This window comes from Oryctolagus cuniculus, chromosome 6, assembly GCF_964237555.1.
Source record: "Oryctolagus cuniculus chromosome 6, mOryCun1.1, whole genome shotgun sequence".
NCBI classification, from domain to species: Eukaryota; Metazoa; Chordata; class Mammalia; order Lagomorpha; family Leporidae; genus Oryctolagus; species Oryctolagus cuniculus.
The window spans coordinates 26,057,557-26,084,666 of NC_091437.1; the positions used below are offsets into that span (position 1 = coordinate 26,057,557).

Below are 27,110 nucleotides of genomic sequence, written 5' to 3' on the forward strand. Positions count from 1 at the left end.
CAAGGTGTTCAAATTGTTTAATCATGATCCAAGAGGCTGGGGGCACTTGGGGACAGCAGCAGGAACAAAGCAAACCCAAAGGCTCCGACTCCTGATTCCCACAAGCTCTGTGGGACTCCGCAGGCAGACCAGGCAGACGACAGGTTCCCACCCCCATTCGGAGAAGGAGACAAGGGCACAGGAGTCCTGCTCCAGACTTCCTCACGACAGGGACTATCTTTCTAGGCTGCCTCAGAACACTCAGCCCTACCAGAAACGACTGGTTTGTCAAACTTCAGGTAATGGTCATGGGGATTAAGAAAAAGCTTGGTGGAGCTGGTCACCGCCAGAGGATACAATTAACCTGTGGTCACCAAGTCCTAAAGAGGAGCAGCCTGAGTCAGAGGTGGGAGTAGGAAGGTAAGGCAGATGCAACAGCCAATAATCAAGATCTGGAGGTCATCATAGTTCCTATTTCTACCATGTCCACACCTGGACATGCCAGGTAGGTCAGGGTTGCAATGCCATGCTCAGCACCTCCTTCCTGTCTTTTGCTCACTCTTGCAGGCTGCAAGTCCGGCTGGGTGTGGTGGAGGGGAAGGGGGCCCCCAGGGAAGTCCAGCTACCAGAGGCTCAGAAGCAGAATCAAGATAAGTGTGCAGGAGAACAGAAGGGGCACCCAGGGCTGTGGCCGCAGAGCAGGGCTTTGATTCTGTGGAAGAAATGGAATGGAGTCAGCTCAGGGAACTACCTCCACCTGGACCACCTCAGCCAAGACTTCCTCCTTTCCCTGGGTTGTTGATCAGAGGTCATAGCACAAGGAGGTCGACCTTTTGCCCTCACTCCCCTTGGTCTCACTGCTTTGGATTTTCCCCAGCTGGGCCAGTAAAGCTATCAAAGGATTAACACAGGAGGCCCTACCTGGTGTTCCATCACGGAAAAGGTAGAGTCCGCCCCATTCTGGGAGAAGAATTGGCTGTGAAAACGCATCTTAGCTGCCATGGCCTTCGCTGAGTAGAGGAGAGAAAGCAGGTGGAAAAGGGTGGTGGCAGGGTGTCTCACAGACTCCCAAGGAAGGTAAAGGAATGTCATAGGGAATCTGGGACATGAGACAGTGGGGTGGGGGGTGGGAGTGGGAATTGGATATTGTCTCATTGCTTGAGGGGCCACACAGGCTGAGAAGACATGGTGTGGGAGTATGGGGGCACTTGGTGAGGGGAGACAGAAGAAAGGCCCAGAACGAGAAGGAGCTGCTCTGTCTAATGAGACAGAGCCAGTTCCAGGCTCTTTCCTTCCCCCAGCTCCATCTAACTTGGCCACAGGGGCTGGGAACAAATGGGGGCATACTCACTGAGGCAGGGGTTGTGGGAAAAGGATGCTTCCAGCCGCTCACACTCCTCCTGCAGGTTGCCACTGCCTCGGCAGGTGCAGCTTAAGGCAACACTGGTATTGACGTTGCTGACAAAGTTGGGGGTCATGGCAGTCCCTGTGGGGTGAAAAAGGGAAGGGTTTATCAGGGCCTAGGCTAAACCAAACTTCAGCTCCTGACCCTCTCCCACCTGTCTCTGGATCACACCACAGGGGTTCCAGAGCATTCTTAGCCTCAGGGGCAGCCCACCTGTGGCTCCCTATCAGCCTTACCAATCAGCCCCAGGTATGCTCGTAGACATCTGGACTGCTCTGTTGCACAAGTCCCCAAGATATCCATGGGATGGCAGTGGGTCTGGAAATCTGCCAGGCGTGATCTAGCAGAAGGGAAACATCGTTAGACCGGCTGAGGGCCTGGCCTGCAACCTTCACCTTGGCTGCCCTTTTACTTGGCAGGTCCATCTTCCTGTCAAATCCTCCTCTGCCTTCAGGGTCTGGCCCAGGGCCTCCTCCCCACGAAAGCCTGCCCCTATTACAGTGATATGCACCACCTCCCAGTCTCCACAGCATGTCACTCTGAATTTGGACTCCACAATCTATAGTTATGACACCTCAGGCAGCTTCTTTCACCTGTTCTCTCGACTATGAAAGAGAGGTTAACAGTACCACCTCATGGAGTTCTGTGAGGATGAAATAAGAGGACTGCATGTATCAGAAGCTGGTGTTATGGCATAGCGGAGTAAGCCACTGCTTGCAATACTGGCATCCCATATTGGAACTCTGTTTAAGTCCTGGCTACTCCACTTCTGGTCCAGATCTCTGCTAATGTACCTGAGAAAACAGCAGAAGATGGCCCAAGTATCTGGGCCCCTGCAACTCATGTGGAAGACCAGGCTGGTGTTCATAGCTCCTGGTTTCCGCATGGCTCAGCCCTAGCCATTGCAGCCATTTTGGAGTGCACCATCAGATGGCATATTCACTCTTTTTCTCGCTCTCTCTCTCTCTCTAATTCTGCCTTTAAAAGAAACAATATTTTTTTTAAATTAAAAAGAAAGAATGCAACATTGCATTTGGCATAGTGCCAGGTACATATTAAGTGTTCAATATATGTTATATATTGTTTTATTTACATTCATCCTACAATAGGTAAAGCTGATTATTTTCAGGTAATGAAATTATGAGTATGTTTTTCTGTACACATTTCTATATTTTGTTACATTTTGCCTTCTTTTAGGTTAATATTTCATTTCCCTGTCACTGCTACTCAACTATGAACTCCTTGAAGACAGGGACAGTATCTTAGCCATCTAGCCCAGGAACTGCTAAGACATGGTGTATTTTCATTGTGTCAGGGTAGGCTTCACTGAAGAGGATTAGTAATATGGGGATACTTCAAAAAGTTCATGGAAAAATGGAATTAAAAGATAAGCTTATTTTGGTGCAAGAATTTTGAGGGGCTGTCATTGTGATGTAGTCAGTAAAGCCACCACCTACTATGCAGTTAGAGTCCTGGCTCCTTTACTTCTGATCCAGCTCCCTGCTAATGGCCTGGGGAAAGCAGCACTAGATGGCCCAAGTACTGGATTAAGTTCCTGGCTCCTGACTTTGGCCTGGCCAAACCCTGGCTATTCTGGCCGTCTGTGGCATGAACCAGTGGATGGAAGACCTTTCTCTGTCTTTCCCTCTCTCTCTGTCACAACGACTTTCAAATAAGTAAATAAATCTTAAAAAAAAAAAATTGAAGCCCACATATAGGTTTTTCCTTAATACACATTCCATAAACTTCTTGACGATCCCTCTTATGCATGGATTTTAAGATTTTTTGGGGAGCCAGCACTGTGGCATAGTGGGTAAAGCTGCCACTGCAGCTAGCATCCCGTATGGGCACCAGTTCAAGAGCCAGCTGCTCCACTTCTGATCCAACTCTCTGGTATGGCCTGGGAAAGCAGTACAAGACAGCCCAAGTCCTTAGGCCCCTGAACCCATGTGGGAAGACCCAGAGGAAACTCTTGGCTCCGGCTTTGGATCAGCACAGCTCTGGCCGGTGCAGCCATTTGGGGAATGAACCAATGGATGGAAGACCTACCTCTCTATCTCTCTCTCTCTCTCTCTCTCTCTCTTCCTCTCCTTCTCTCTCTGTGTAACTCTGACTTTCAGATAAATAAATAAGTCTTTAAAAACATTTTTGTGCCAAATAAGCTTTTGAAATTGCATTTTCCATAAATGTATAATAGGTAGGGCAGAGCAGTTAAGATGAGTAGGTCCTAAACCAGATCCCCCATATTCCAAACCTAACTTAAACCCAACTAAGTAGCTGGTTGATCTTGAGCAAAGTTGATCTTGAACAAGGTTTTTAACCTCTCTCTATTCTGGTTTCTTCATTTTTAAACTGAGAACGATTTTTTTAAATAGCACCTATCTTATGGGGTTCTTGTGAAAATCAGAGTTAAATACTTTAAAAAGTATTCAGCAAATAGTGAGTACACAATAAATATTAGTATTATGATTATTGAGAGCCTTGACTATGCAGAAGTTGAGGAAAGTAATAGTCACAGAGGTTAAGTAACTTGCTCAAGGTTACAAAGAAGTAAAAGGTAGAGCTAAGTTGCAAACCAAGGTTGGCATGACTCTTATTGTCAACCATGTCACTTTAAGAGATGACAACTTCAAAGGCAGAGGAAACCACATCGGAGTTTCAGAATTTCTGAAGAATACATTATAAATCTTCGTGTCCTTTAGTAATAGAACTTGCAGCAACACATCCTAAGTAGAAATTGCATTTATGCACAAAGTTTAAAGAGTGTTTATTGCAGCTTTATTTATGGCAATAAAGAAAACAACTGAGGGAGAGAGCGCCATGGCGCACTAGGTTAATCCTCCACCTGCGGCGCCGGCATCCCATATGGGTGCCAGTTCTAGTCCCAGTTGATCCTCTTCCAGTCCAGCTCTCTGCTGTGGCCTGGGAAAGCAGTGGAGGATGGCCTAAGTGCTTGGGCTCCTGCACCTGCATGGGAAACCAGGAAGAAGCGCCTGGCTCCCGGCTTCAGATCGGCATAGCTCTGGCTGTTGCGGCCATTTGGGGAGTGAACCAATGGAAGGAAGACCTTTCTGTCTCTCTCTCTCTCACTGTCTGTAACTCTCTCTCTCAAATAAATAAATAAAAATTAAAAAAGAAAACCTGAAATATCCAACAACAGAATGATGGTTGGAATTAAATAGGGGGCATCCATATAATGCAGGTGTTTAAAAATCAAGTTCTTAAAGGATAGCAAATGATAAAAATAAGGCTGGCGCCGCGGCTCACTAGGCTAATCCTCTGCCTTGTGGCACCGGCACACTGGGTTCTAGTCCCGGTCGGGGCGCCAGATTCTGTCCCGGTTGCCCCTCTTCCAGGCCAGCTCTCTGCTATGGCCCGGGAGTGCAGCGGAGGATGGCCCAAGTCCTTGGGCCCTGCACCCTCATGGGAGACCAGGAGAAGCACCTGGCTCCTGCCATCAGATCAGTGCGGTGCGCAGCACGCCAGCTTTGGCAGCCATTGGAGGGTGAACCAACGGCAAAAGGAAGACCTTTGTCTCTCTCTCTCACTGTCCACTCTGCCTGTCAAAAAAATAAAATAAAATAAAATAAAATAAAATAGAAAAATAAGTACTATCATTTACTGAGCACTTACTCTGTACTGATAAGCTAAGCTAAGTACTCTACATAAAATCTAATTTAACTCTCACTTGATTCCCAGATTTTTATTACTAGCCCAGATATTACAGAAGACTAAGCAGAACCTTAGGTTAAGTGATGGAATTTCAGGTTACCTGGCGAGCTCTAGATTACACTGACCCTAGACTTAATTTCTTATCTGTCTGACAACAGAGCTGATCTTAACTCCATACTGCTTCTATGGGAAAATGCTCATGAAATATGTACCATAAGTTAAAAAAAAAAAAAAAAGCAAGTCACAATACAAAGGTACTTCAGAAAGTGTGTAGAAAATGGAATTAAAAGATAAAATTTTTGAAATCCATGCATATGAGGGGGTCTTCAAAAAGTCCATAAAAAACATGGATTTCAAAAATGTTTTGCACCATTTACATAAGCTTAAAATAATTTTTTAAAGATTTGTTATTTATTTGAAAAAGTTACAGGTGGTGGGAGAAACAGAGAGAGGGAGATTTTCTATCTGCTGGTTCACTCCCCAAATGGCCACAATGGCCAGGGCTGGTCAGGTTCAAGTCCAAATGGCCACAATGGCCAGGGCTGGTCAGGTTCAAGTCAGGAGCTAGGAACTCCATCCTGGTCTCCCTTGAGGCTAGCACGGTATACAAGGATTTGGGCCACCTTCTTGTTTTTAGCAGGAAGCTGGGACTTGAACCAGTGCTCACATGTGAAGCCAGTATCACAGACAGCAGTTCAACCCACTTTGCCACAATGCTGGTCAAACTTAAACACTTTTAATTGTATTTTATTTACTTGACAGAGAAAAATGTATAGAGAGAATCTCCTGTGCACTGGTTCACACCCCAAACTCCTGCAAAGCCCAGAGCTGGACCAGGCTGAAGCCAGGAGCCTGAAACTCCATCCTGTTTTTCCACATGAGTGGCACTTGCTACTTCCAAGGGCATAAGCTGGAATCGGGAACAGAGCTGGAGCTCAAACCCAGGTACTCTGACCAACCACTAATGCCCACTCCTCTATGAACTTTTTCTTTTTTTAAGATTTATTTAATTGAAAGGAAGAATGTCAGAGAGAGGGAGAGACAGATACAGAGGGAGGGAGAGAGACATCTTCCATGTGCTGGTTCACTCCCACAATAGCCAAGACTGGGCCAGGTCAAAGCCAGGAGCCAGGAACTCTATCCTGGACTCCCACATGGCTAACAGGGGTCCAAAAAGCTGCACCTACCTAGGAGCATTAACAGAGTGGTCCGACCAATCACTGCTCAGATATAGGAAGCCGTTGTCCCAAGCAGCAGCTTAACCTGCTGCCCTGCAACGCAGCCCCTCCAAGAACTTCTTGAAGTACTCCCTACCATTTAAAATTTTGTCACTTGAAGATACCTTACCATATTTTGAGGAGCATTTTTTCCAGTTATCTTTCTTTTGTTTTTAAGTTATGCATTTAAAAATTTTTTTTTTTTAATTTATTTGAAAGGCAGAGTTATACAGAGAGAAGGACAGTGAGAGGGAGAGATCTTCCAGCTGCTGGTTCACTCCCCAGGTCACCACAATGGCAGTGGCTGGGCTAGGGCCAGGCTGAAGCCAGGAGCCAGGAACTTCCTCCAGGTCTCCCATGAAGGGGCAGGAGTCCAACACTGGGCCATCTTTTGCTGCTTTCCCATCTGCATTAGTAGAGAGTTGGTTTGGAAGTGCAGCAGCCTAGTTTTGAATTGGTACCCACCTGGGATGCTGGTTTGGCAGGCGGAGGCTCAACCCCCTAAACCACAGCACTGGCCTCTCCCAGTTATCTTTATATCCAGATAACAAAAATAGAGATTCTGAGGATATATGAAGAAGGTACTTTGAAAAGTCCATGGATAACAGGATTAAAAGATATTAGTTTTGGTGCAAAAATTTTTTGGGAATCGGCGCTGTAGCATAGCATGTAAAGCCCCCGCCTGCAGTGCCCCCATCCATATGGGCGCCGATTGGAGACCTGCTGCTCCACTTCCTATCCAGCTCTCTGCTATGGCCTGGGAAAGCAGTAGAAGATGGCCCAAGTCCTTGGACCCCTGTACCCGTTGGGAGACTGGAGGAGGCTCCTGGCTCCTGCCTTCAGATTGGCACAACTCTGACTGTTGCAGCCAATTTGGGAGTGAACCACCGGATGGAGGACCTCTTTCTCTTTCTGCCTCTCCTCTCTCTCTCTGTAACTCTTTCATATAAACAAATAAATCTTAAAATTTTTAAGTCTATCCATATGAGTGTTTTTATGTATTTTTTATATTTTCTGAAGTATTTAGACAAAGAAAGACATCCTTTCGAGAAAAGTTGCACAAACTGTTGAAGTTGGCCACCTGGCTCAGCGGCCAACGGATCCAGGGTCTCCTGGGAAGTGAGAATCAGCCCCGCAGAGGGAGGAGGCAGAAAGAAGGGTGCGGCTTGGTCCCCGCCCACCCACGCCCCGCACCTGCACAGTGGGTCCGAGAGGCAGAGGCGCCGCAGCTCCAGGCAGTTGGAGGCCACACGTGGCAGCGCGCAGCTGGGGGCGATGGTGTTGCGGCGGCGCTCCCCGCAGCCAAGGTCGGTGGGCGCGCACGGGCACAGCAGCAGGCCTTGAGCGTGGGGCTCTGCCGCCTTCTCAAAGAAGGCACGCAGCTGCTCCAGGCAGGCGAGGCGTTGGCAGCGGGGCCCCGAACAAGCCTCCGCATAGGCCTTGCGCAGTCGGTCGCACTTGTCATTAAGAGTACACAGCATGGCGAACTTGAGACAGAGGTCTGAGCCTGGGGGAGGGGAGCACTGAATCACCGGGCACACCTAGTGCCCAGTCTCCATGAGCAAATCTCCAGTGTGACAAAGAATAAACCAAGATTGTCTTGAAGAAAGCCACTCCTAAGCCTCTAGCCACAAACCAAATGTTTTACGAAGCCTTTGGCATCCTGCTCCTCACCCTTATCATCCTCGTCATCACCACCACCACCACTATTCTCAACATCACCACCATCACCACCACTATCTTCATCACCATCATGATCATCATCATCACCTACTAACACACATTTATCTAGAATTCAAGCAAGGAGGAAGCTCAAATACCACCACCACCACCCCCTGCCACCAAAAAAAAAAAAAAAAAAAAAACAAACACAAAAAACCTAAAAAACAACAAACAAACAAAAACCCTTGACTCAGGCTTGCAGTGAGGTCTGAGGAGGGAAACCATAACTTGAGACCCTGCTATATTCTAAAGCACTTTCTGCAGGTCCCAAACAGATGCCACCAAACTCTATTCAGGCCTTTGGTTTGTTTTACACCTGTCAATGCCACTCAATTTAAAAGTCATCTGTTCATCTTTCACTTGCTGATTCGTGTAGAAAGTTTCCCATACTGTGAGACTTGGGGAATTATGGTGATGTGTCTATTAACAGAATATTTCAACAGCCAGCATGACTGAGTCATTGGAACAGGCTATTTACTAGTGAGAGTTTGTCATGCTTTTTTTCCCTCTATGCTTTTTTCCCCTCAGAATGTGAATATATAGAACTGATTATACAAAAAAGCTCACATTTCTCAAAATGAGAGTGCATGTGTGTATATTCTTTCTCAATTAACTCTCAGGCCCACTTTCCTGAAAAACAAGCATCACAGTTCTTGACAGGCCGATGGCTCTCCACCACTCACATCTCTCTCTGTTCTCCTTGCCTAACACCTCGCCCATCCCATTAGAATGGTTGAAAACAAGCAATTTCCTGGTCTTCAGGGACAAAAAAAAAAAAAAAAAAAACTACTTTCCTGGCTGCCTTGAATGCGGGTAAATAGTCCATTTCAACACATTTTTTCTGGAACTGCTGCCACTCCCAGTGCACCCTTTGCAGGACCCGCCTGTTGGAACTAGGGAACTCTAATGGGCTCTCTTTGATGGTTGTTCTGGGAGGACTCCTGTGAGAATAGATCATGAACCACAGCTCAGACCTCTACCCTAACAAAGTGCACCTGCAATCACATGAAAGACTAGGAACTTTTCCTGTATGAATCTCCCAGTTTGTGCCCCACCTGTCGCTCCCCCTCTTCGTGGAGGAACGACACAGGACCCTGCGCTGTTCTTTCGTCTGCTCGGCCCTCCCCGGGTTTGCTGCTGGTTCTTCCCGGGTTGGCTACTATCCCTTCCACCTCCGTGGAAGGGCAGTTCCCCCTGGCCACATTCCCCACTTCCGCAGGGGAGCGGCACACCGCCGGCCGGCTCTCTCGGGGGGGGCTGCACAGGTGTTCCCTTAGATGTTCCTCTTAGATGTTCCTCGTGCATGCCGTCTCTCTCCTCCTTTATAGTCCTCCTCCGCCAATCCTAACTCGGCTGCCCACACGCCGAGTACGCTGCTCTCCTCCAATCAGGAGCAAGTCCTACAGTTTATTAGTTGAACTGGAGGCAGCTGTGTAGAAGCTGTTTACTTCTCTCCCAGCGCCATATTGTGGGAGAGCAGATGCATAGAATAAGTCTTAATTCCAGTAACTCAGTCTAGTCCGGTTTGCTCCCCACACCACCCTTCCCCAGGCCCAGGCCCAGCCTCCCATTCCCAGCCTAGGGGCGCCCTCCAACCTGGTTTGAGCATGTTCAGTTTGCTGAGATTCATTTTCCAGGGTTTGCTGGTCACCGTGTCTTCATAGGGGGAGACATCCAGCTCGTAGTCACCTAGGGACAAGGTGGGGACACCAGAATGCTGAGGAACACGGCAGAGTGGGGCAGGAGGAACTGAGGCTACTGAGTCAGACCTCAAATCCCTGCACAGAAAAGGAAAAGGCACAGCCTCTACTTAACCAGCTGCAAGCTGTGCAAGCTGAAAAAAAAACGCAGGGCAGTAAAGGCACAGGTTGAGGTCAATGAATGAGCTGATGAGAATAAAAAAGCTAACCATTTGCCGAGCACACTGTATGCTGGCCACTATGGTATAAGTAAGGCTAATACAAGGCATTTCCAAAGTTCATGGGAAATAGATAAAAACATGTTTATTTAGGTGCAAAACATTTTTGGAATCCATGCACTGTTTCTTTATAGTATGCATTCGGGCCAGCGCCACGGCTCACTAGGCTAATCTTCCGCCTTGCGGCGCCGGCACACCAGGTTCTAGTCCCGGTCGGGGCGCCAGATTCTGTCCCGGTTGCCCCTCTTCCAGGCCAGCTCTCTGCTATGGCAAGGGAGTGCAGTAGAGGATGGCCCAAGTACTTGGGTCCTGCACCCCATGGGAGACCAGGAGAAGCACCTGGCTCCTGCCTTCGGATCAGCGCGGTGTGCAGGCCGCAGCGCGCCAGCCTTGGCAGCCATTGGAGGGTGAACCAACGGCAAAAGGAAGACCTTTCTGTTAGTCTCTCTCTCTCACTGTCCACTCTGCCTGTCAAAAAAAAAAAAAAGTTTATAGTATGCATTCTTCCTGAACTTTTTAAATTTTAGAGCAAAACAAACTTATCTTTTAATAAAAGTTCTTTTTCAAGTACTTTTAAATTATTCATTTATTTTCATTTTATTTAAAAGGCAGAGAGAGAGAGAGAAACATATATAGAGACAGTCCATTTGCTAGTTCATTCCCCAAATGCTTACCCCAGAAACAGCTAGCTAGACTGATTTCAGAAACCCAGACCCAGAGCTCAGACTGGATCTCCTGAATGGCTAGCAGGAACCCATGCACTTCAGCCATCATCTGCTGCCTACCAGGATATGCATTAGCAGGAAGCTGAGTAACCAGGACAAGAACCAGCACTCTGACATAGGATGCAGTTGCTCCAACTGGTGACTTAACCAGCTGTGCATATGAAAATGCATTGGTACCTAGAAACAGTGTGCTACAGTGACAACAATAAAAAAAGAAAACCTGAAATGTGTGGCACTGGCTTTCACAATAGGCAGTAGGTGGTGAAGAAGCTGCTATTGGGGGATGGAAAGATGGCAGACCTCATTATGCACAGCGAAGCATTTGGTAAAATTGCTTCCTGCAGTAACTTGGAAGAAAGATGATATGGTGATGAGCACGTGCTTTAAAGGGAGGAAGATAAGAAGCAGAAGGTTACTGGAATGTCTTGATTGCCATGGGCTGCATTTAGCAAGGTGCTATCAAAGAAGGCTGTAAGTTCAGAAAAGAATTGGCCAGTTTGCAAGGAGGGAGGAAACAGAAAAGAGAATCCAGAAATTCCAGGACTTGCAGAATTAAAGGTACCACTGTTTCTCATATTCAAATGGTACAAGATAAAACTGAAGAATACTTTGAGTGATAAGGTTGATTACAGCTCAGCCTTGGGAAAAGACCAAATAAATTACGTGACTATCATTCCGTTTGTGGAGATCTCCCAATTGATTAAGATGATATCCAATAAATCTTGCCAGTTGGACAAATGCACTTAGAGAAAGAAAGGCTAAAGTAGTGGCTCTCCCACAGAAGCCTGATAAGGACAAGGTACCTCTAATTAGGTCTAGGAAAAGATGCCTGGCTTGAATTGTGGGAAAAGCTACTGGCACACGAGATGACAGAAATCAAAGATATAAAAAGCAATTATGTTTTGAGAGAGTTGTGCTGCTAAGAGCTGGATTAAAGGAGACTAGGACTATTGAGACTTAAAATGCTCCCAGTATTCCTCAGGCAGGAAGCAGGTTGAGCATTTTGGTCAGTCCCCAAGGAGGGTTGTAGTCTCTGATGCCCTTCTACAAAAAGGACAAAGAGAGTAACAGGGAAGGAAGGACCTCCCAGAGGGCTGGGCCAAGAGCCCCAGAGAACCCTGGGGAGGGCTACTACTCCCATCGAGCAGAAACGGGGCCTTATTAAAGAAAAATCCCCATTTCCAGGAAGAAAACATGCCTAGCAGGATTTCAGAAGTGCTATGAATCAATGTCTGCTGTGTGCCTCTCATTCTTTCCCTTTCTGTGAGTGCTTGTTGTCAGGTAATCCTGATCCCGTTCCATTATTGTATACTGAATATACATTCCTTCTAGCTCATATGTTCATACATCAAGAGGAGCCCACATTGGGGACCAGTGTTGTGGTGCAGCAGGTTAAGCCATTACCTGTGACAATGACATGCTATACTGGAGCACCAGTTGGAGACCTATCTGCCCTGCTTCTGATCCAACTCCCATCTAATGTGCCTGAGAAAGCAGCAGAAGATGGCACAAGAACCTGGGCATCTGCCACCAACATGTGAGACCTAGATGGAGTTCCAGACTCCTGGCTTCAGCCTGGCCCAGCTCTAGCTATTATGGTCATTTGGGGAGTGAACCAGCAGATGGAAGATTTCTCTCTCTCTCAATTTGTGTGTCACTCTACCCTTCAAATAAACAAAATAAATCTTAAAAAAAAAAAAAAAGGCACTTACCAAAAAGGAGGAGCCATATCTAGAGTCAATGTAGAAACTATCATGAGATCCTAATGTCATGTTTGGAAAGAACTTTTAGGACTATTCCTTGGAAGGTGGGTAGGTGTATCTTACTTGTGGAAGGGAGGGAAATGAATATTTTTGACCAAGTGGTGGAGTACAGTGGACCACATTACTTTTTTCAATTACTCTTTGCCTTCTTTTTGATTTTTCTTTAAAGATTAAAGTTTTATGTGCTTTGAAAGACAATTACAGGGCTGGCGCTGTGGCGCAGCAGGTTAACGCCCTGGCCTGCAATGCCGTATCCCATATGGGCGCTGGTTCTAGTCTCGGCTGCTCCACTTCCGATCCAGCTCTGCTATGCCTGGGAAAGCAGTAGAGGATGGCCCAAGTGCTTGGGTCCCTGCGCCTGCATGGGAGACCAGGAGGAAGCTCCTGGCTCCTGGCTTTGGATTGGCACAGCTCCAGCCATTGTGGCCAATTGGGGAGTAAACTGTTGGATGGAAGACCTCTCTCTCTCTCTCTCTCTCTCTGCCTCTCCTCTCTCTGTAGCTCGACTTTCAAATAAATAAATAAATCTTAAAAAAAAAAAAAAAAGAAAAGAAAGACAATTAGAGAGAGAGAGAGAAGGAGAGACAGAAATCTTCCAACCTGCTGGTTCACTCCATAAATGGCCGCAATGGCCAAAGCTGGGCCAATCTGAAGCCAGGGGCCAGGAGCTTCTTCCTGGTTTCCCATATGGCTTTGGGGACCCAAGGGACCCAAGGAAAGAGAGCTCTTATATGCTAATTTGTTCCCCAAATGTTGGTAATGGCTTGAGCTGGGCCAGGCAAAGGCTGGGAGCTGGGAACCCAATCTAGGTCTCCTATGTGGATGGCAAGGAATCAACCCCCAGGGTCTGCATTAGCAGGCAGCTACAATTTGGGGCAGACCAAAAAATCAAATCCAAGCATTTTGAAATGAGATATGGGCATCCCAACTAGTGCCTTAACTGCTAGGCCTAACACCTACCCCACCATGTGATTTTTGATGTCTCCTTGTAGGAGAAGTAACTTGATCATAGCGATGTCAGGCTTAGCTGTGTGATTTGATGTGAATGTGAGAAGTAGCATATGTGACATCTAGAAAGCTTCTAACGACATCACATGCTGTTGCCAATGTCCATTTCTTTCTGCCATGAGAAGAGAACATCTAAGAAAGACTGCACCTTCAGTCCGAAACCCAAAATGGAGAAGATACACGAAACAGCCAACACAGAACATGAGCAAGAACCCAACCTGTGTTTGGCAAGTCATTATTTAAAAGTGGCCACAATAAAAATAATCCAATAAAAGCTGACTACTATAGGTAGGAGTTGAGATGGTATTGTGGTACAGTAGGTTAAGCCACAGGCTGCAACACCAGCATCCAATATGAGCACCAGTTTGAGCAGTTTGGCTATTCTACTTCCAATCCAGCTCCCTGATAATGCATCTGGGAATTTTTTTTTTTTTTTTAATTTCAGAGGCAGAGAGAAAGAAAATGACAGCTAGTCAGAGACAGAGAGTTCTCATCCACTGCTTCACTCCTTAAATGCCTACAACAGCCTGTGCAGGGCTGGGCTGAAGCTGGGTCTCCCACATGGGTGGCAGGGACCCAGCTACCGGAGCCATCCATGATGCATCCTAGGGTATGCAGGGACATGAAGCTCGAATCAGGAACCAGGTATTGTGATGTGGGGCACAAGTTCTTTAACTGGCAACTTAACCGCTAGGTCACATGCCTGCCCTGGGTTTGACTTTTCATGTCCTTTTTCTTTCTTACCATCTCCCATCTGGTTAACAAGTGTCCTTTCTGTTAAAGGCTGGAACAAGGTGTTACCTCCCAGTATCTCTCCCGTCGTGGATGTTCTTTGGCGTCTGTTTGTGGGTTAAGCCCCTTTTCTTTGACTCATCTCTACTGCTTTATGTTCAAGGTTGAGCCTCAGCCTCCTTTGGAGCTCTGCTAGGAGGGAGCTACACTGCCCAAAGGAAGGGCAGTGTGGTGGAGGCCACAGAGGATACTGGCCCTTTCCTCCCCCACCTTTCACTCTAATGCATAGCTTCATCATCACCCCCATAAGCAGCTACCACCCGCCCCAAACCTTGTACGGTTGTAAAACAGATGCCAAGAGTCAAGCTCCCCAGCTTAGTCTGCTCTTACCAGGGCTGCGGGCAGGGTGAACAGTCCAATAGATGTCTAGGCAGGCAGTTTGATGCTTCATGCGCCGGTGGCATGTGCAGCCTATCAGAGAGCTGTTTTTGAGTTGCTGTACTGCCTCTAGGCACTCTGCAGGGACTGCAGGCTCCTCTGAGGGCAACAGGGTGTTTAGACTGGTGGTGCAGGAACCCAGGTGGTCGTAGGCAGCCTTGCAAGTGGGGTTGGCCTGGCACTTCCTCCTGGCTTGGATACAGCTGTTCATGAACCGGCTCTCTGTGGGAAGGGGCTCTCCTGGGGAAGGAGAGATCAGGTGAAGCTCACATAAGGGCAAAGGAGCTATCTGGGAGTACCAAGTTGTGAGGCGCGGTGGTGGTGGGGATTCCCAATTAGACCTTGAAAGTCTTAGGGGAGCACGAAAGGCCTTTAGGAATTAGTGTGGGGAAAAAGAAGCCCAGCAGGACTAGACACTTGCTAGCTGTCATAATCTAGACAGAACAAATCATGCTCAACAAAGACAAGGGTTTGAAGAAAGGCTGCTTAGCTTCCAGGGAGGTGAAAGAAAGCAGGGGTTTGAAGCTGAACCTGGTGACCCTGGCAGGAACAATAGAAGAGGGCAGGGCCATGACTTGGACAGGACTAGCATCATAACCACAAAGCTGAGAATTGCAAAACAGTGTGAAATCAGAGTCAGCAACAACTTTCAGTCTTTCATTAAAAATCATTTCAAATTTTGGGTCAGCATTGCAGTGCAGCAAGTTAAACCACTTGCCCATGATGCTGGCATCCCATATTGGTGTGCCAGTCCAACTCCTGGATAACCCCATTTCAGATCAAGGTTCCTGCTAATGTGCCTGGGAAAGCATTGAAAGATGGTCCAAGTGCTTGGGCTTGTGCCACCCATGTGTGATACCTAGATGGATGATACCTAGATAGAGTTCCTGGCTCCTGACTTCAGCTTGTCCCAGCCCTGGCCATTTGAGAAGTGAATCACCTGATGGAAAATCTCTTCCTCTCTCTTTTTCTTTCTTTCTGTCACTCTTTCTTTCAAATAAGCAAAATACTTTTTTTTTAAATCATGTAAAAATATCTTGGGGCAGGGGTTTGGTGCAGCAGTTAAGCCACAGTTTGGGATGCCTGCATCCCATATCTGAGTGCATGGATTTTAGTCCTGGCTCCACTTTCAGACTGAGCTTCCTCCTAACGTGCACACTGGGAGGAAGCAGGTGATTACTCAACTACTTGGGTCCCTGCCATTCATGGATGGAGTTCTTAGCTCCTGGTTTTACCCTGGCCTAGCCCTGGTTCTTGCAGGCATGGGGGGATGTGAACCAACAGATGGAAGACCTCTCTCTCTGTCAGCTTCTGTCTTTGTCTCTTGCTACCTTTCAAATAAATATAAATAAAAAATAAATATTATATATATATTTTTTATTTTTTGACAGGCAGAGTGGACAGTGAGAGAGAGAGAGACTGAGAGAAAGGTCTTCCTTTGCCATTGGTTCACCCTCCAATGGCTGCCGCGGCCAGCGCACCGCGCTGATCTGATGGCAGGAGCCAGGAGCCAGGTGCTTTTCCTGGTCTCCCATGGGGTGCAGGGCCCAAGCACCTGGGCCATCCTCCACTGCACTCCCTGGCCACAGCAGAGAGCTGGCCTGGAAGAGGGGCAACCGGGACAGAATCCGGCGCCCCAACCGGGACTAGAACCCGGTGTGCCGGCGCCGCTAGGTGGAGGATTAGCCTAGTGAGCTGCGGCGCCGGCCCTAAATATTATATTTTAAAAATAAAGTGGGAGGTCGGCGCCACGGCTCACTAGGCTAATCCTCTGCCTATGGCGCCGGCACACTGGGTTCTAGTCCCGGTCGGGGCACCGGATTCTGTCCCGGTTGCTCCTCTTCCAGTCCAGCTCTCTGCTGTGGCCCAGGAGTACAGTGGAGGAAGGCCCAAGTCCTTGAGCCCTGCACCCTCATGGGAGACCAGGAGAAGCACCTGGCTCCTGGCTTCAGATCAGCGCGGTGCGCCAGCCACAGTGCGCCAGCCACAGTGCGCCAGCCAGAACGGCCATTGGGGGGTGAACCAACGGAAAAAAGGAAGACCTTTCTGTCAGTCTCTCTCTCTCACTGTCCACTCTGCCTGTCAAAAAAAAAAAAAAAAAATTAAATAAATAAAGTGGGAAATGGCTGAAACTGGGGTGGGGAGTTATTGCCAAAAGGGAAGAAAATACAATCTGACCCTATCACTTACTGAGAAATACCAGGGTTGGTTACGCTCAGCTAGAGGAAGATCCTGCATCCTAGGACACAGAGCCCCCACATGGGATGACACCATTCCCCTCCCCACCTGTTCAAAATGAAAAATCTAGGAGTCATTCTTAATTCTCTTTTCTTCATGTCCTACGCTCAGTGCAACAAATCCTGTGAACCCCACAACACATCTAGAATCTCTCTACTTTTCTTTATGTCTGCCACCACCATGTCTTTTGGTCATTGGCCAGTGGCTTTTTTAAGATTTTTAAAATTTATTTGAATGCCACAGTAACAGAGAGAGAGAGAGAGAGAGAGAGAGAGAGAGAGAGATTGATCTTCCATTTGATGGTTCACTCTCCAAAAGCCCATAGTATAGTAGCCAGCTGGGCAGTGCTAGGCTGAAGCCATGAACCCAAAACTCCATCTGGGTCTCCAACATGGGTGGTAGGGACTCAAACACTTGAGTCATCATTTGCTGCCTCCCAGTGTTCACAATAGCAGGAACCTGAAATAGAGAGCAGCAGAGCTGGGACTTGACCCATGCATTCTGATAGGGGCATCCCAACAGCATCTTAACCACTGCACTAAATGCCTGCTCCAGATGTCTTTTTAAATGAACCTTTATTTTTTAAGCTGGAAAACTTTTAAAGAGGCTAAATTCAAACAACTTAACCTTTTTAAAAATGTACAATTAAGTGGCATTTAGTATATTCACTGAGGCCAGTGCTGTGGCATAGTGGGTAGACACCATCTGTAGTGCTGGCATACCATATTGGTACAGTTCAAGTCCCAACTGCTCCACTTCCAATCCAGCTCCCTGCTAACGTGCCAGGAAAAGCACCAAAGGATGTCAAGTGCTTGGGCCCCTGCATCCATGTGGGAGACACAGAAGAAGCTCCTGACTCCTGAGTTTGGACTGACCCAGCCCTAGCTGTTGTGGCCATTTGGGGAGTGAACCAGCTGATGGAAGATCTCTCTGTCTCTTCCTCTCTCTCTGTAATGCTGCCTTTCAAGTAAATAAATCTTTTTTTTTTTTTTTAAAAAAAAACATTCACAATATTGTATAGCAATCATTCTAAATAATTCTAATATATGATTATCATCCTAAAAGGAAACACACATCCATTAAACAATCCCTTCTCATGGTCCCTCGACCCCCTAACCCCCAGTCTCTGGTAACCACTAATCTGCTTTCTGTCTTGATGGATTTACCTATCCTGGATATTTCGTATAACTGGAATGAGCCGATTCCATTTGGTCTTCTGTCTGGCTGCTTTCACATGGCATGATGTATTTAAGATCCATCCGCATTGTAGCATGTATCACTGCTTCACTTCTTCCTGTGGATGACTATTCCATGGCCTAGATGCCACATGTGGCTTAGTCACTCATCAGGTGATGGGCATTTCAGTTGTTTTCACCTTCTGGTTATTGTGAATTGCACTTCTATGAACATTCACTTGTAAGTATTTGAACACCTGTACTAGATTCACTTGAAGGTATAGCTAGAAGCAGAATTGCTGGGTCATATAGCAATTCTGTTTCACTTTTTAAGGAACCGCCAGATTGTTTTCCAGAGCAGCTGCACCATGTTACATTCCTACCAGCAATGTAGGAGGATCCTAGTTTTTCCACATACTTTGCCAGCTCTTGTTATTTTGCATTTTACTTTTATTATAGTCATCCTGTGGGTGTGAAGTGGTACCTCATTGTGGTTTCTGTTTGCATTTTCCTAATGACTAAGGATGTTGAACATATTTTTATATGCTTGTTTTTTATGCCATTTGTACATCTTTTTTTGCTAGTAAACTTTTTACTGAAGTATAATATACAGAACAGTGCATGAATCAAAAAACGTATCGCTCAGGGCCAGCACTATGGCACAGTGGGTTAAAGCCCCCACCTGCAGTTCTGGCATCCCATATAGGTGCCGGTTCAAGTCTTGGCTGCTCCACTTCAGCAGCAGAGGATGGTCTAAGTGCTTTGGCCCCTGCACCTACGTTGGGGACCTTGAAGAAGCTCCTGGCTCTTGGCTTCATATGGGTTCAGCTCCAGCCACTGCGGCCATTTGGAGAGTGAACCAGTGGATAAAACACCTCTCTGTAACTCTTTCAAATAAATTTTTTTTTAAGCTTTATTTTATTTATTGGAAAGACAGAGTTATATAGAGAGGTAGAGACAGAAGGAGAGGTGTTTCATCCACTGGGTCAGTCCCCAAATGGCCACAACATCCAGAGCTGGGCCAATCCAAATCCAGGAGCCAGAAGCTTGTTCCAGGTCTCCCACATGTGTGCAGGGGCCCAAGCACTTGGTCCATCCTCCACTGTTTGCCCAGGAGCATCAGCAGGGAAATGGAACAGAAGTAGAGCAGCCAGAACTCGAACCAGCACCCATATGGGATGCTGGAGTTGCAGGCCAGGGCTTTAACCCACTGCGCCACAGAGCCAGACCCTCAAATAAATGTTTTTAAAAATGTATTGCTCAGAAGCCGGCGCCACGGCTCACTAGGCTAATCCTCTGCCTAGCGGCGCCAGCACACCGGGTTCTAGTCCCGGTCGGGGCGCCGGATTCTGTCCCGGTTGCCCCTCTTCCAGGCCAGCTCTCTGCTGTGGCCAGGGAGTGCAGTGGAGGATGGCCCAGGTGCTTGGGCCCTGCACCCCATGGGAGACCAGGATAAGTACCTGGCTCCTGGCTCCTGCCATCGGATCAGCGCGGTGCACCGGCTGCAGCGGCGGCGGCCATTGGAGGGTGAACCAATGGCAAAGGAAGACCTTTCTCTCTGTCTCTCTCTCTCTCTCACTGTCCACTCTGCCTGTCAAAAAAAAAAATAATAATAATAATAATAAAAAAATAAAAAAAAATGTATTGCTCAGGGGTTGGCACTGTGGTGCTAGTTAATCCTCCACCTGGTGCACTGGCATTCCATATGGGTGCCAGTTCGAGTCCTGGCTGCTCCTCTTCCAATGCAGCTCTCTGCTGTGGCCTGGGAAGGCAGTAGAAGATGGCCCAAGTCCTTGGGCCCCTGCACCCACATGAGAGAATGGGAAGAAGCACCTGGCAGCTGGCTCCTGGCTTCGGATTAGCACAGCTCCGGCCATTGCAGCCATTTGGGGAGTAAATCAGCGGATGGAAGACCTTTCTCTCTGTCTCTCCCTCTCACTGTCTGTAACTCTACCTCTCAAATAAATAAAAAATAAATCTTAAAAAAAAATGTATTGCTCAGTAAATTTTGCAAATGAATACACAAATGAATAACCAGAAGCCAGATAAAACAACAGGACATTACCGGTAACCAGTCACTGTCTCCCCAAGGAAACCAGTTTCCCAGATCCTAACACCAGATATTAGTTTTTGCCTTTTTTCTTTAATATTTATTTATTTACTTGAAAGAGAGAGAAAGAGAGAGAATCTTCCATCCACTGGTTCACTCCCCATATGGCTACAGTGGCCTGGCTAGGCCAAGCTTAAGCCAGGAGCCAAGAATACCATTTGGGTCTCCCATCTGGATGACATCTGCTATGTTCCCAGGCACATTAGTAGGAAGCTGAATCAGAAGTGGAGCCACTAGGACTTGAACTGATGCTCATATGGAAGCCGGCATCACAGGTAGCAGCTTAACCTGCTGTACCACAATGTTGGCCTCTTGACTGTTTTTCATTTCCTTTTTTGTCAGATTTTAAAATTTATTTATTTTCACTTTATTTGAAAGGCAGAGAGAGATCATCTATACCCTGATTCACTTCCTAAAAGGTGCAAACAGCTGTGGCTGGTCCAGGCCAAAACCAGGAGCCCATAACTCAATCCAGATCTCCCATGTGGGTGGCAGGGGAGTGAACCAGCGGGTGGTAGACCTACCTCTCTCTCTCTCTCTCTCTCTCTCTGCCTCTCCTTCTCTCTATGTGTAACTCTTTCAAGTAAATAAATAAATCTTAAAAAAAAAAAAACTATAAATCAGATCATCTCATTTTTCTCCTTAAATGTCCCTACCAACTTCCATTGCTCTTAGGTTAAATTTACTACACAATAGTTTACATAGCCTTGTAAGATCTGCTCTCAGCCTACCTCTTTAACTTCACCTTTCAACCCTCTCTCCTACTCCTACTCTGCCTCAGCCACAGTGGCCTCCCTTCTGGTTGCCTCTGAGCAGGACAAGCTACAGTTCTTGCCCTGGGCTTTCTTTTTGCTTGGAAAGCCCTTCCATCCACCTTCTCATGGCAGCCCCTTCTGACAAGCCAGGTTGCAGCTTACAGTTTCAGAAGGTACTCCCTCAACCAGTGTAAAGTAGACTCCTAGTCACTGTCATTGTATTGCTCTACTACCATTGCAGCACTTAATGCCATTGGATTTTTCTTGGTTGGTTGTTTATTGATGATCTCCCCTCCAGACTGCCATGTCTGTCTTATCACCATTTTATCTCCAGGGCCTAGGACAGTGATTGTTTACTGTGAGCTCCTGTTTTTTTAAAGAATAAACAAAACTAAATCAGGGACATGCTGTGAGGCACTTCTGCAATTTCTCCGGGCCTGTTCCCTCTATTTAAAATCAAAGGGTCCCAGAGTTGGAATGGACCAATAGTTTAACCTCTTCTTCCAATCATATCATAACCAACCAGATAAATTACTGAGTCTTACCGTAGTCCTAATGAGTCAGAATCTCTGGGGATTAAGCCTGGAAATCTGAATTGTGGCACATTCACTGGTGAGTCTGAACTCCTTAAAGTTTCGGGACTGGTGTCACATCTAGTGTGTAAATACAGGATCCACAATGATTCTTCCTTTTGCCTCAGGCTCCAGTGTGCCTCAGTATGGCACTGTTACTCTACTTAAAATTTTGATATTTGGTTCATCATAGATTGCTTAGAATTAATTTTGATTTTTAAAGCAACACTGCAGTAAAATACTTCTTATCTCAGGGCCAGTGTTGTGACACAGTGGGTTAAGCTGCCCTCTCCAACACTGACATTCCATATGAGTGCCAGTTCAAGTCCCAGATGCTCCATTTCCAATCCAGTTCCCTGCTAATGTGCCTGGAAAATCAGCAGGAGATGGCCCAAGTACTTGGGCCATTCTCACCCAGATGGGAGATCCACATGGAATAACAGGCTCTTGGCTTCCGCCTGGCCCACCAGTGGCCATTGTGGCCATTTTGGGAGTGAACCAGTAGATGAAGAGCTCTCTTCTTTCTCGCTCTCTCCCTCTCCCTTCTTTCTCTATGTAACTCTGACTTGTAAATAAATAGATAAGTGAATCCTTAAAAATATTATATAGCTCTACTACTCATTTTCTTGGTATCTCTTTCACTTGCCTCATCCAGGTCCTGGCCCTGCCTAGGGTAATTGGCTTAACCTCTGGACCTTATTTTCTTCAATTGTAAGATGAGGGAATTGGATTAGTACAGAGTTTTTCAGTGAAGGGGATTTGGAGAGCATTAGAATTTTTTAAGGGATGTATAGTTGGAAAAAAAGTGAATTTTTATATGTAGTAAGTGAAAAAAAAACTTTAGAAATTCAAAATCTTATTTAAGTAAGATATTACTTTTTATCCTACCAAAAAGAGGGTATGGATTTAAATGGGCTGAAAAATTCTAAAAAATGTAACGTTACTTCAGGTAGAAACCCAATAAGTGTCCATATTGAAAGAAATGCAGCAGGTTCAAGTTTTATTGTTGTAATTGGACTATATATTTAACTGGACTAAATATGGATTCATAACTGTTTTTGAAGGGAAACTTCTCTAATTTCTTAGCTGATAGTTCACTAAGTTTCAGCTATGATGGAGTTAAGGCATTCAGGCTCAACAAATAACTTGAGGTCTTTATTAAATTTCATCACAACATGGTGGAATTTGTGTTTCTAAGATTGTGAAACACAGAGTTTGATCCAGCAAAAAGATTACAAACTGTGCAGTGTGCAAATAGACAGAATATTTTCTTTGTTTGTTTTGTAATTTTATATATAATATTTTCTTAAAGTTTCAATTGGTAGTCAATATTTAAAAATCAGAAGATTTCATATAAAATTATGGACTTCTAATTTATCTTAACAAATGAAAACAGCTAGGACCATGTGCCCACAGTGTAACTGCTGGAATGGAGTAGTGAATGCCCCCTTCTGACAAGTCAGGCCTTTCCAGTTTGTCACAGTCCCTATCACTCACTAGTGTACCTGCCCTACCTCTATGTCTACACTGCCACTGCTGTGTCTATTCCATACTTGTTAGGCAACAGCCAGGTTTCTGGACTTAGTTCTCTGCTTCTCGGTTCATCAGAAAATGCCTGGCTGCAAATGGGGCAGATCAAGTCAGGCCATAGGACCTTCATTTGTTCCTCTCTGATGAGGTCCATAGCATAGGGCACCCAATTTATAGACAGACAAGCAAAGAAAACTAAGAGAGGCACCAGGAGATGCAGCAAGTCAAGACTGAATCAATGTCAGAACCAAGGACTCCCACCTCCATCCAGTTTTTAAATGTGTTTTAATTAATTAATTTCATGTATTTATTTGAAAGAGAGAGAGAATGCCTATAACAGACAGGGCTGGGCCAGGCTGAAGCAACAATCTGGATGGCAGGAACCCATGTACTTGAGCCATCACCAGCTGTCTCCCAGGATGCATATAAACAGAAGCCAGGATCAGAATCAGGGCTGGGTCTTAAATCAGGCACTCAAACATGGAATATGGGCATCTCAAGTGGCATCTTTTCTTTTCTTTTCTTTTTTTTTAGACAGGTAGAGTTAGAGACAGTGAGAGAGAGACAGAGAGAAAGGTCTTCCTTCTGTTGGTTCACTCCCCTAATGGCCGCTACTGCTGGCGCTATGCTGATCTGAAGCCAGGAGCCAGGTGCTTCCTCTTGGTCTCCCATGTGGGTGCAGGGACCGAAGCACTTGGGTCATCTTCCACTGCCCTCCCAGGCCACAGCAGAGAGCTGGACTGGAAGAGGAGGAACCGGGACTAGTGCCTGGTGCCCCAACCGGGACTAGAACCCGGGGTGCCGGCACCACAAGCGGAGGATTAACCAAGTGAGCCACAGCACTGGCCTCAAGTGGCATCTTAACCACTGTGTCAAACACCTCCCCTCCTACCTGGTTTAGAATGATTTTCAGTATAAGCTACCACTTCCCTGAGAATGACAGTTCTGCTTTAAGCTTGGCTTTTTTTTTTTTTTTTTTTTTTTTTTTTTTTTTTTTGACAGGCAGAGTGGATAGTGAGAGAGAGAGAGAGAGAAAGGTCTTCCTTTGCCATTGGTTCACTCTCCAATGGCCGCCGCGGCCGCCGCACCGTGCTGATCCGATGGCAGGAGCCAGGTGCTTCTCCTGGTCTCCCATGAGGTGCAGGGCCCAAGCACTTGGGCCATCCTCCACTGCACTCCCAGGCCACAGCAGAGAGCTGGCCTGGAAGAGGGGCAACCGGGACCGAATCTGGTGCCCCGACCGGGACTAGAACCCGGTGTGCCGGCGCCACAGGTGGAGGATTAGCCTAGTGAGCTGCGGCACCGGCCATAAGCTTGGCTTTTTAAAATATGTATTTATTTATTTGAGAGACAGAGATGAAGCTCCCATCTATGGGCTCACTCTCAAAACGCTGTAGTCCTGCACATCAGCAGAAAGCTAGAATTGGGAACAGAGCCAGGATTCGAACCCAGGCACACTGATATGAGATGTGGGCATCCCAAGAGGCAGCTTGGCTTTGAGAGGCCTGGAATGGTGGTACTTTCCATGCAGCTGTTAAAAGCTTCTGTTGATTTGGGTTCCTGGGAAGTACCTGGCCCTACATGGCAGCTCTTGGATTGCTGCTTATGGATTTTCCATAAGGCCACTTCTCCAGGAACCACTGCTGTCAGCCAAGCACTACCGTGGAAAATAAACCTGTTGGGGCTGGTGCTGTTGGCCTGGAAAAACAGCAGAAGATGGCCCAAGTCTTTGGGCCACTGAATCCACATGGGAGACCCAGCAGAAGCTCCTGGATCCTGGCTTTGGATTGGCCCAGCTCTGACCATTGCGGCCTTCTGGGGAGTGAACCAGCAGATAGAAGACCTCTCTTTCTTTCTGCCACTCTTTAACTCTGCCTTTCAAATAAATAAATAAATATGAAAAGAAAAGAAACCTATCACCCATTCTCCACTAAATTAGTTAATGAGGAAGGTGTTTAGTGTTTACCTCAGGTCCCAACATGTAGCCATACTGTTAGAGTCCATGGAGTTTCTTGGGTGGCCAATTCACATCTGGGTTGTGGGGCTGCCCTGATTTCTTGGTGGAGTCGGACAGACCAGTGCTTTCCATCCTGCAGTGCCACCTTGGGAACCTGGGTGTCAGGGCCATGTGTGCGGTCTCTGCATCAGAATTGCCTCCGCACAGGCTCTGGGCTGGAGCCCCACCAAGAGATTCCATGCACTGTCCCACTCCAAAGGCCATGGGCATGTTTCCAGGGATCCCAAGCTTCCCTTCTTGGGGAATGGCACAGTTCCAAAACCAGGTCTTGGACTATACTACTCACTGCCTACTGTGGCTCTGTTATCCACAGGACAAGGCTTTGCATTGGGCAGCTTGCAGGGACAATGCCATCCTGTCCAAGAGCTGCTTTTCTGCACAGATTAAAATGGTAAGCATAGCCCAGGGGTATGGGGAGAGGTACAGGTTGCTGGTAACAGTCTAGCCAGTATAACCAAACAATGGTTTTAGCAAGTTCTGGGCAGTAGTTTACAACCCTAATCTGTGACAAGTCACTTCTTTTTTTTTTTTTTTTTTTTTTTTTTTTTTTTTTTTTTTTTGACAGGCAGAGTGGACAGTGAGAGAGAGACAGAGAGAGAAAGGTCTTCCTTTGCCGTTGGTTCACCCTCCAATGGCCGCCGCTGCAGCCGGCGCACCGCGCTGATCCTGGCAGGAGCCAGGAGCCAGGTGCTTTTCCTGGTCTCCCATGGGGTGCAGGGCCCAAGCACCTGGGCCATCCTCCACTGCACTCCCTGGCCATAGCAGAGAGCTGGCCTGGAAGAGGGGCAACCGGGACAGAATCCGGCGCCCCAACCGGGACTAGAACCCGGTGTGCCGGCGCCGCAAGGTGGAGGATTAGCCTATTGAGCCACGGCGCCGGCCGACAAGTCACTTCTAACAAACTTCTCTTCATTCCTACTGCTTCCTCATTCAGAAAGGGGGTGCAAGCCTTGAAGAAGCCCACGTGGAGCGAACAGCAATCTGGCTTTTGATTAGATTCTCCCTGCCTCCAGGGGCCACTGGCTTGGCAGTGTAGACACAGCTCAAAAGAAAGTAGTAAAGGGAACCAGGGGCAAGAAGATGCCTGGGTGCCCAGGCCACTGCTGCCACTTACTCTGTATCAGTTCAGACACTGTGAGGCACAGAATCCAAACCCTTCCTAGCACCCTGAACTAGCCTTTCATGGTGGTTGAATGCCCGGGACCAGGCTGCGCCCTCTCTGGGACGGGGTGACCAGGACCACAAGCACACTCCTCTTCACCTCCCTTTGCAACCCTGACTGATGCGGGATCCGTGAACGGACAGGCACTCACCGGCTCCGAGAGGCAGCAGCAACGGCAGCAGCAGGACCACTAGCGGCACGGGTCGCAGGTTGCTGGGACGCATCATGTTGGGGGTGCAGCGCCTGGTGTCTGCCCCGGACCGTTCAGCCCTGTTCCGGGCAACAGGCTCAACGCTCTTCTTGCTGGAGCTCAGCGATCCCTGGGCCCCAGGACCGGCGCCTCCCACCGGCACCTCCCGCCCCTTCCCGTGCAGCGCTGACACTCGCCCACCAGGGTCCTGGGCGCCGCCCTCCAACTCTCAGGCGCGCGCGCACCACACCGCCTCTAATGCTGCCCCGAGCGCGCGCCCCAGGAGCGGCTGGGGTTTGGGGCAGAAATAGGTGCCGCGCTGCCCACCTGCTGCACTCCCGCTGCTAACTTCGCTCAGCAAGAGGCGGTGGAAACTGCTCCTGGACACTCGCAAATACTTCTCAAAAAAAAAAAAAAAAGTCTTTCTCACTTTCCAATCCCCAGCTCCACCCCGGGAATGACTGCAACTACCACAAACAAAATCGTTTACCAACTCTTGAACAAATCAATGCAAAGGCACTTGCACTTCTAGTATTTTTCTTAGAGTTTGCACAACTGTGATCTCATTTTTCCCTTCATAAATATGTTCAAGAGTAAGCTTCAGATTAACCCCGAGATTCTGCAAAAATGGGTCCCAGACAGGTAAAATGACTTTTCTGGGAACAGACCTGGGGCCAAAGCCCAGGAGCTTTGTCAGTCTAGACACCAAAATTCAGCTCCTTGGGTATCAGGAGGGAAGATGGCTGGGTTAAATCCCTGAGACTAAATAGCACAGATTTCCC

The 27,110-nt window shown here is 47.3% G+C and overlaps 1 protein-coding gene across 1 annotated transcript; it reads right to left on the reverse strand.

Annotated features, from left to right (window-relative positions):
• GFRA3 (GDNF family receptor alpha 3) lies at positions 1–26,720 on the reverse strand. Its single transcript, XM_051844274.2, has 8 exons — positions 26,290–26,720; positions 14,532–14,819; positions 9,592–9,684; positions 7,468–7,780; positions 1,621–1,724; positions 1,331–1,465; positions 901–989; positions 1–691 (listed from the first exon to the last, which is right to left on the reverse strand). The coding sequence occupies exons 1-8, from the start codon at positions 26,363–26,365 to the stop codon at positions 602–604; spliced, it is 1,188 nt and encodes a 395-aa protein (XP_051700234.2). The 5' UTR covers positions 26,366–26,720; the 3' UTR covers positions 1–601.
• Between the last annotated feature and the right edge of the window lie 390 nt (positions 26,721–27,110).

Coding starts and splice junctions, on each gene's coding strand:
- GFRA3 (XM_051844274.2), bottom strand. CDS start 26,365: ATGATGCGTCCCAGCAACCTGCGACCCGTGCCGCTAGTGGTCCTGCTG. Junction 7,781..9,591: donor ACTGAACATGCTCAAACCAG/GTTGGAGGGCGC, acceptor CCCCTCCCCCAG/GCTCAGACCTCTGTCTCAAG. Junction 692..900: donor TTTCCGTGATGGAACACCAG/GTAGGGCCTCCT, acceptor TTTCTTCCACAG/AATCAAAGCCCTGCTCTGCG.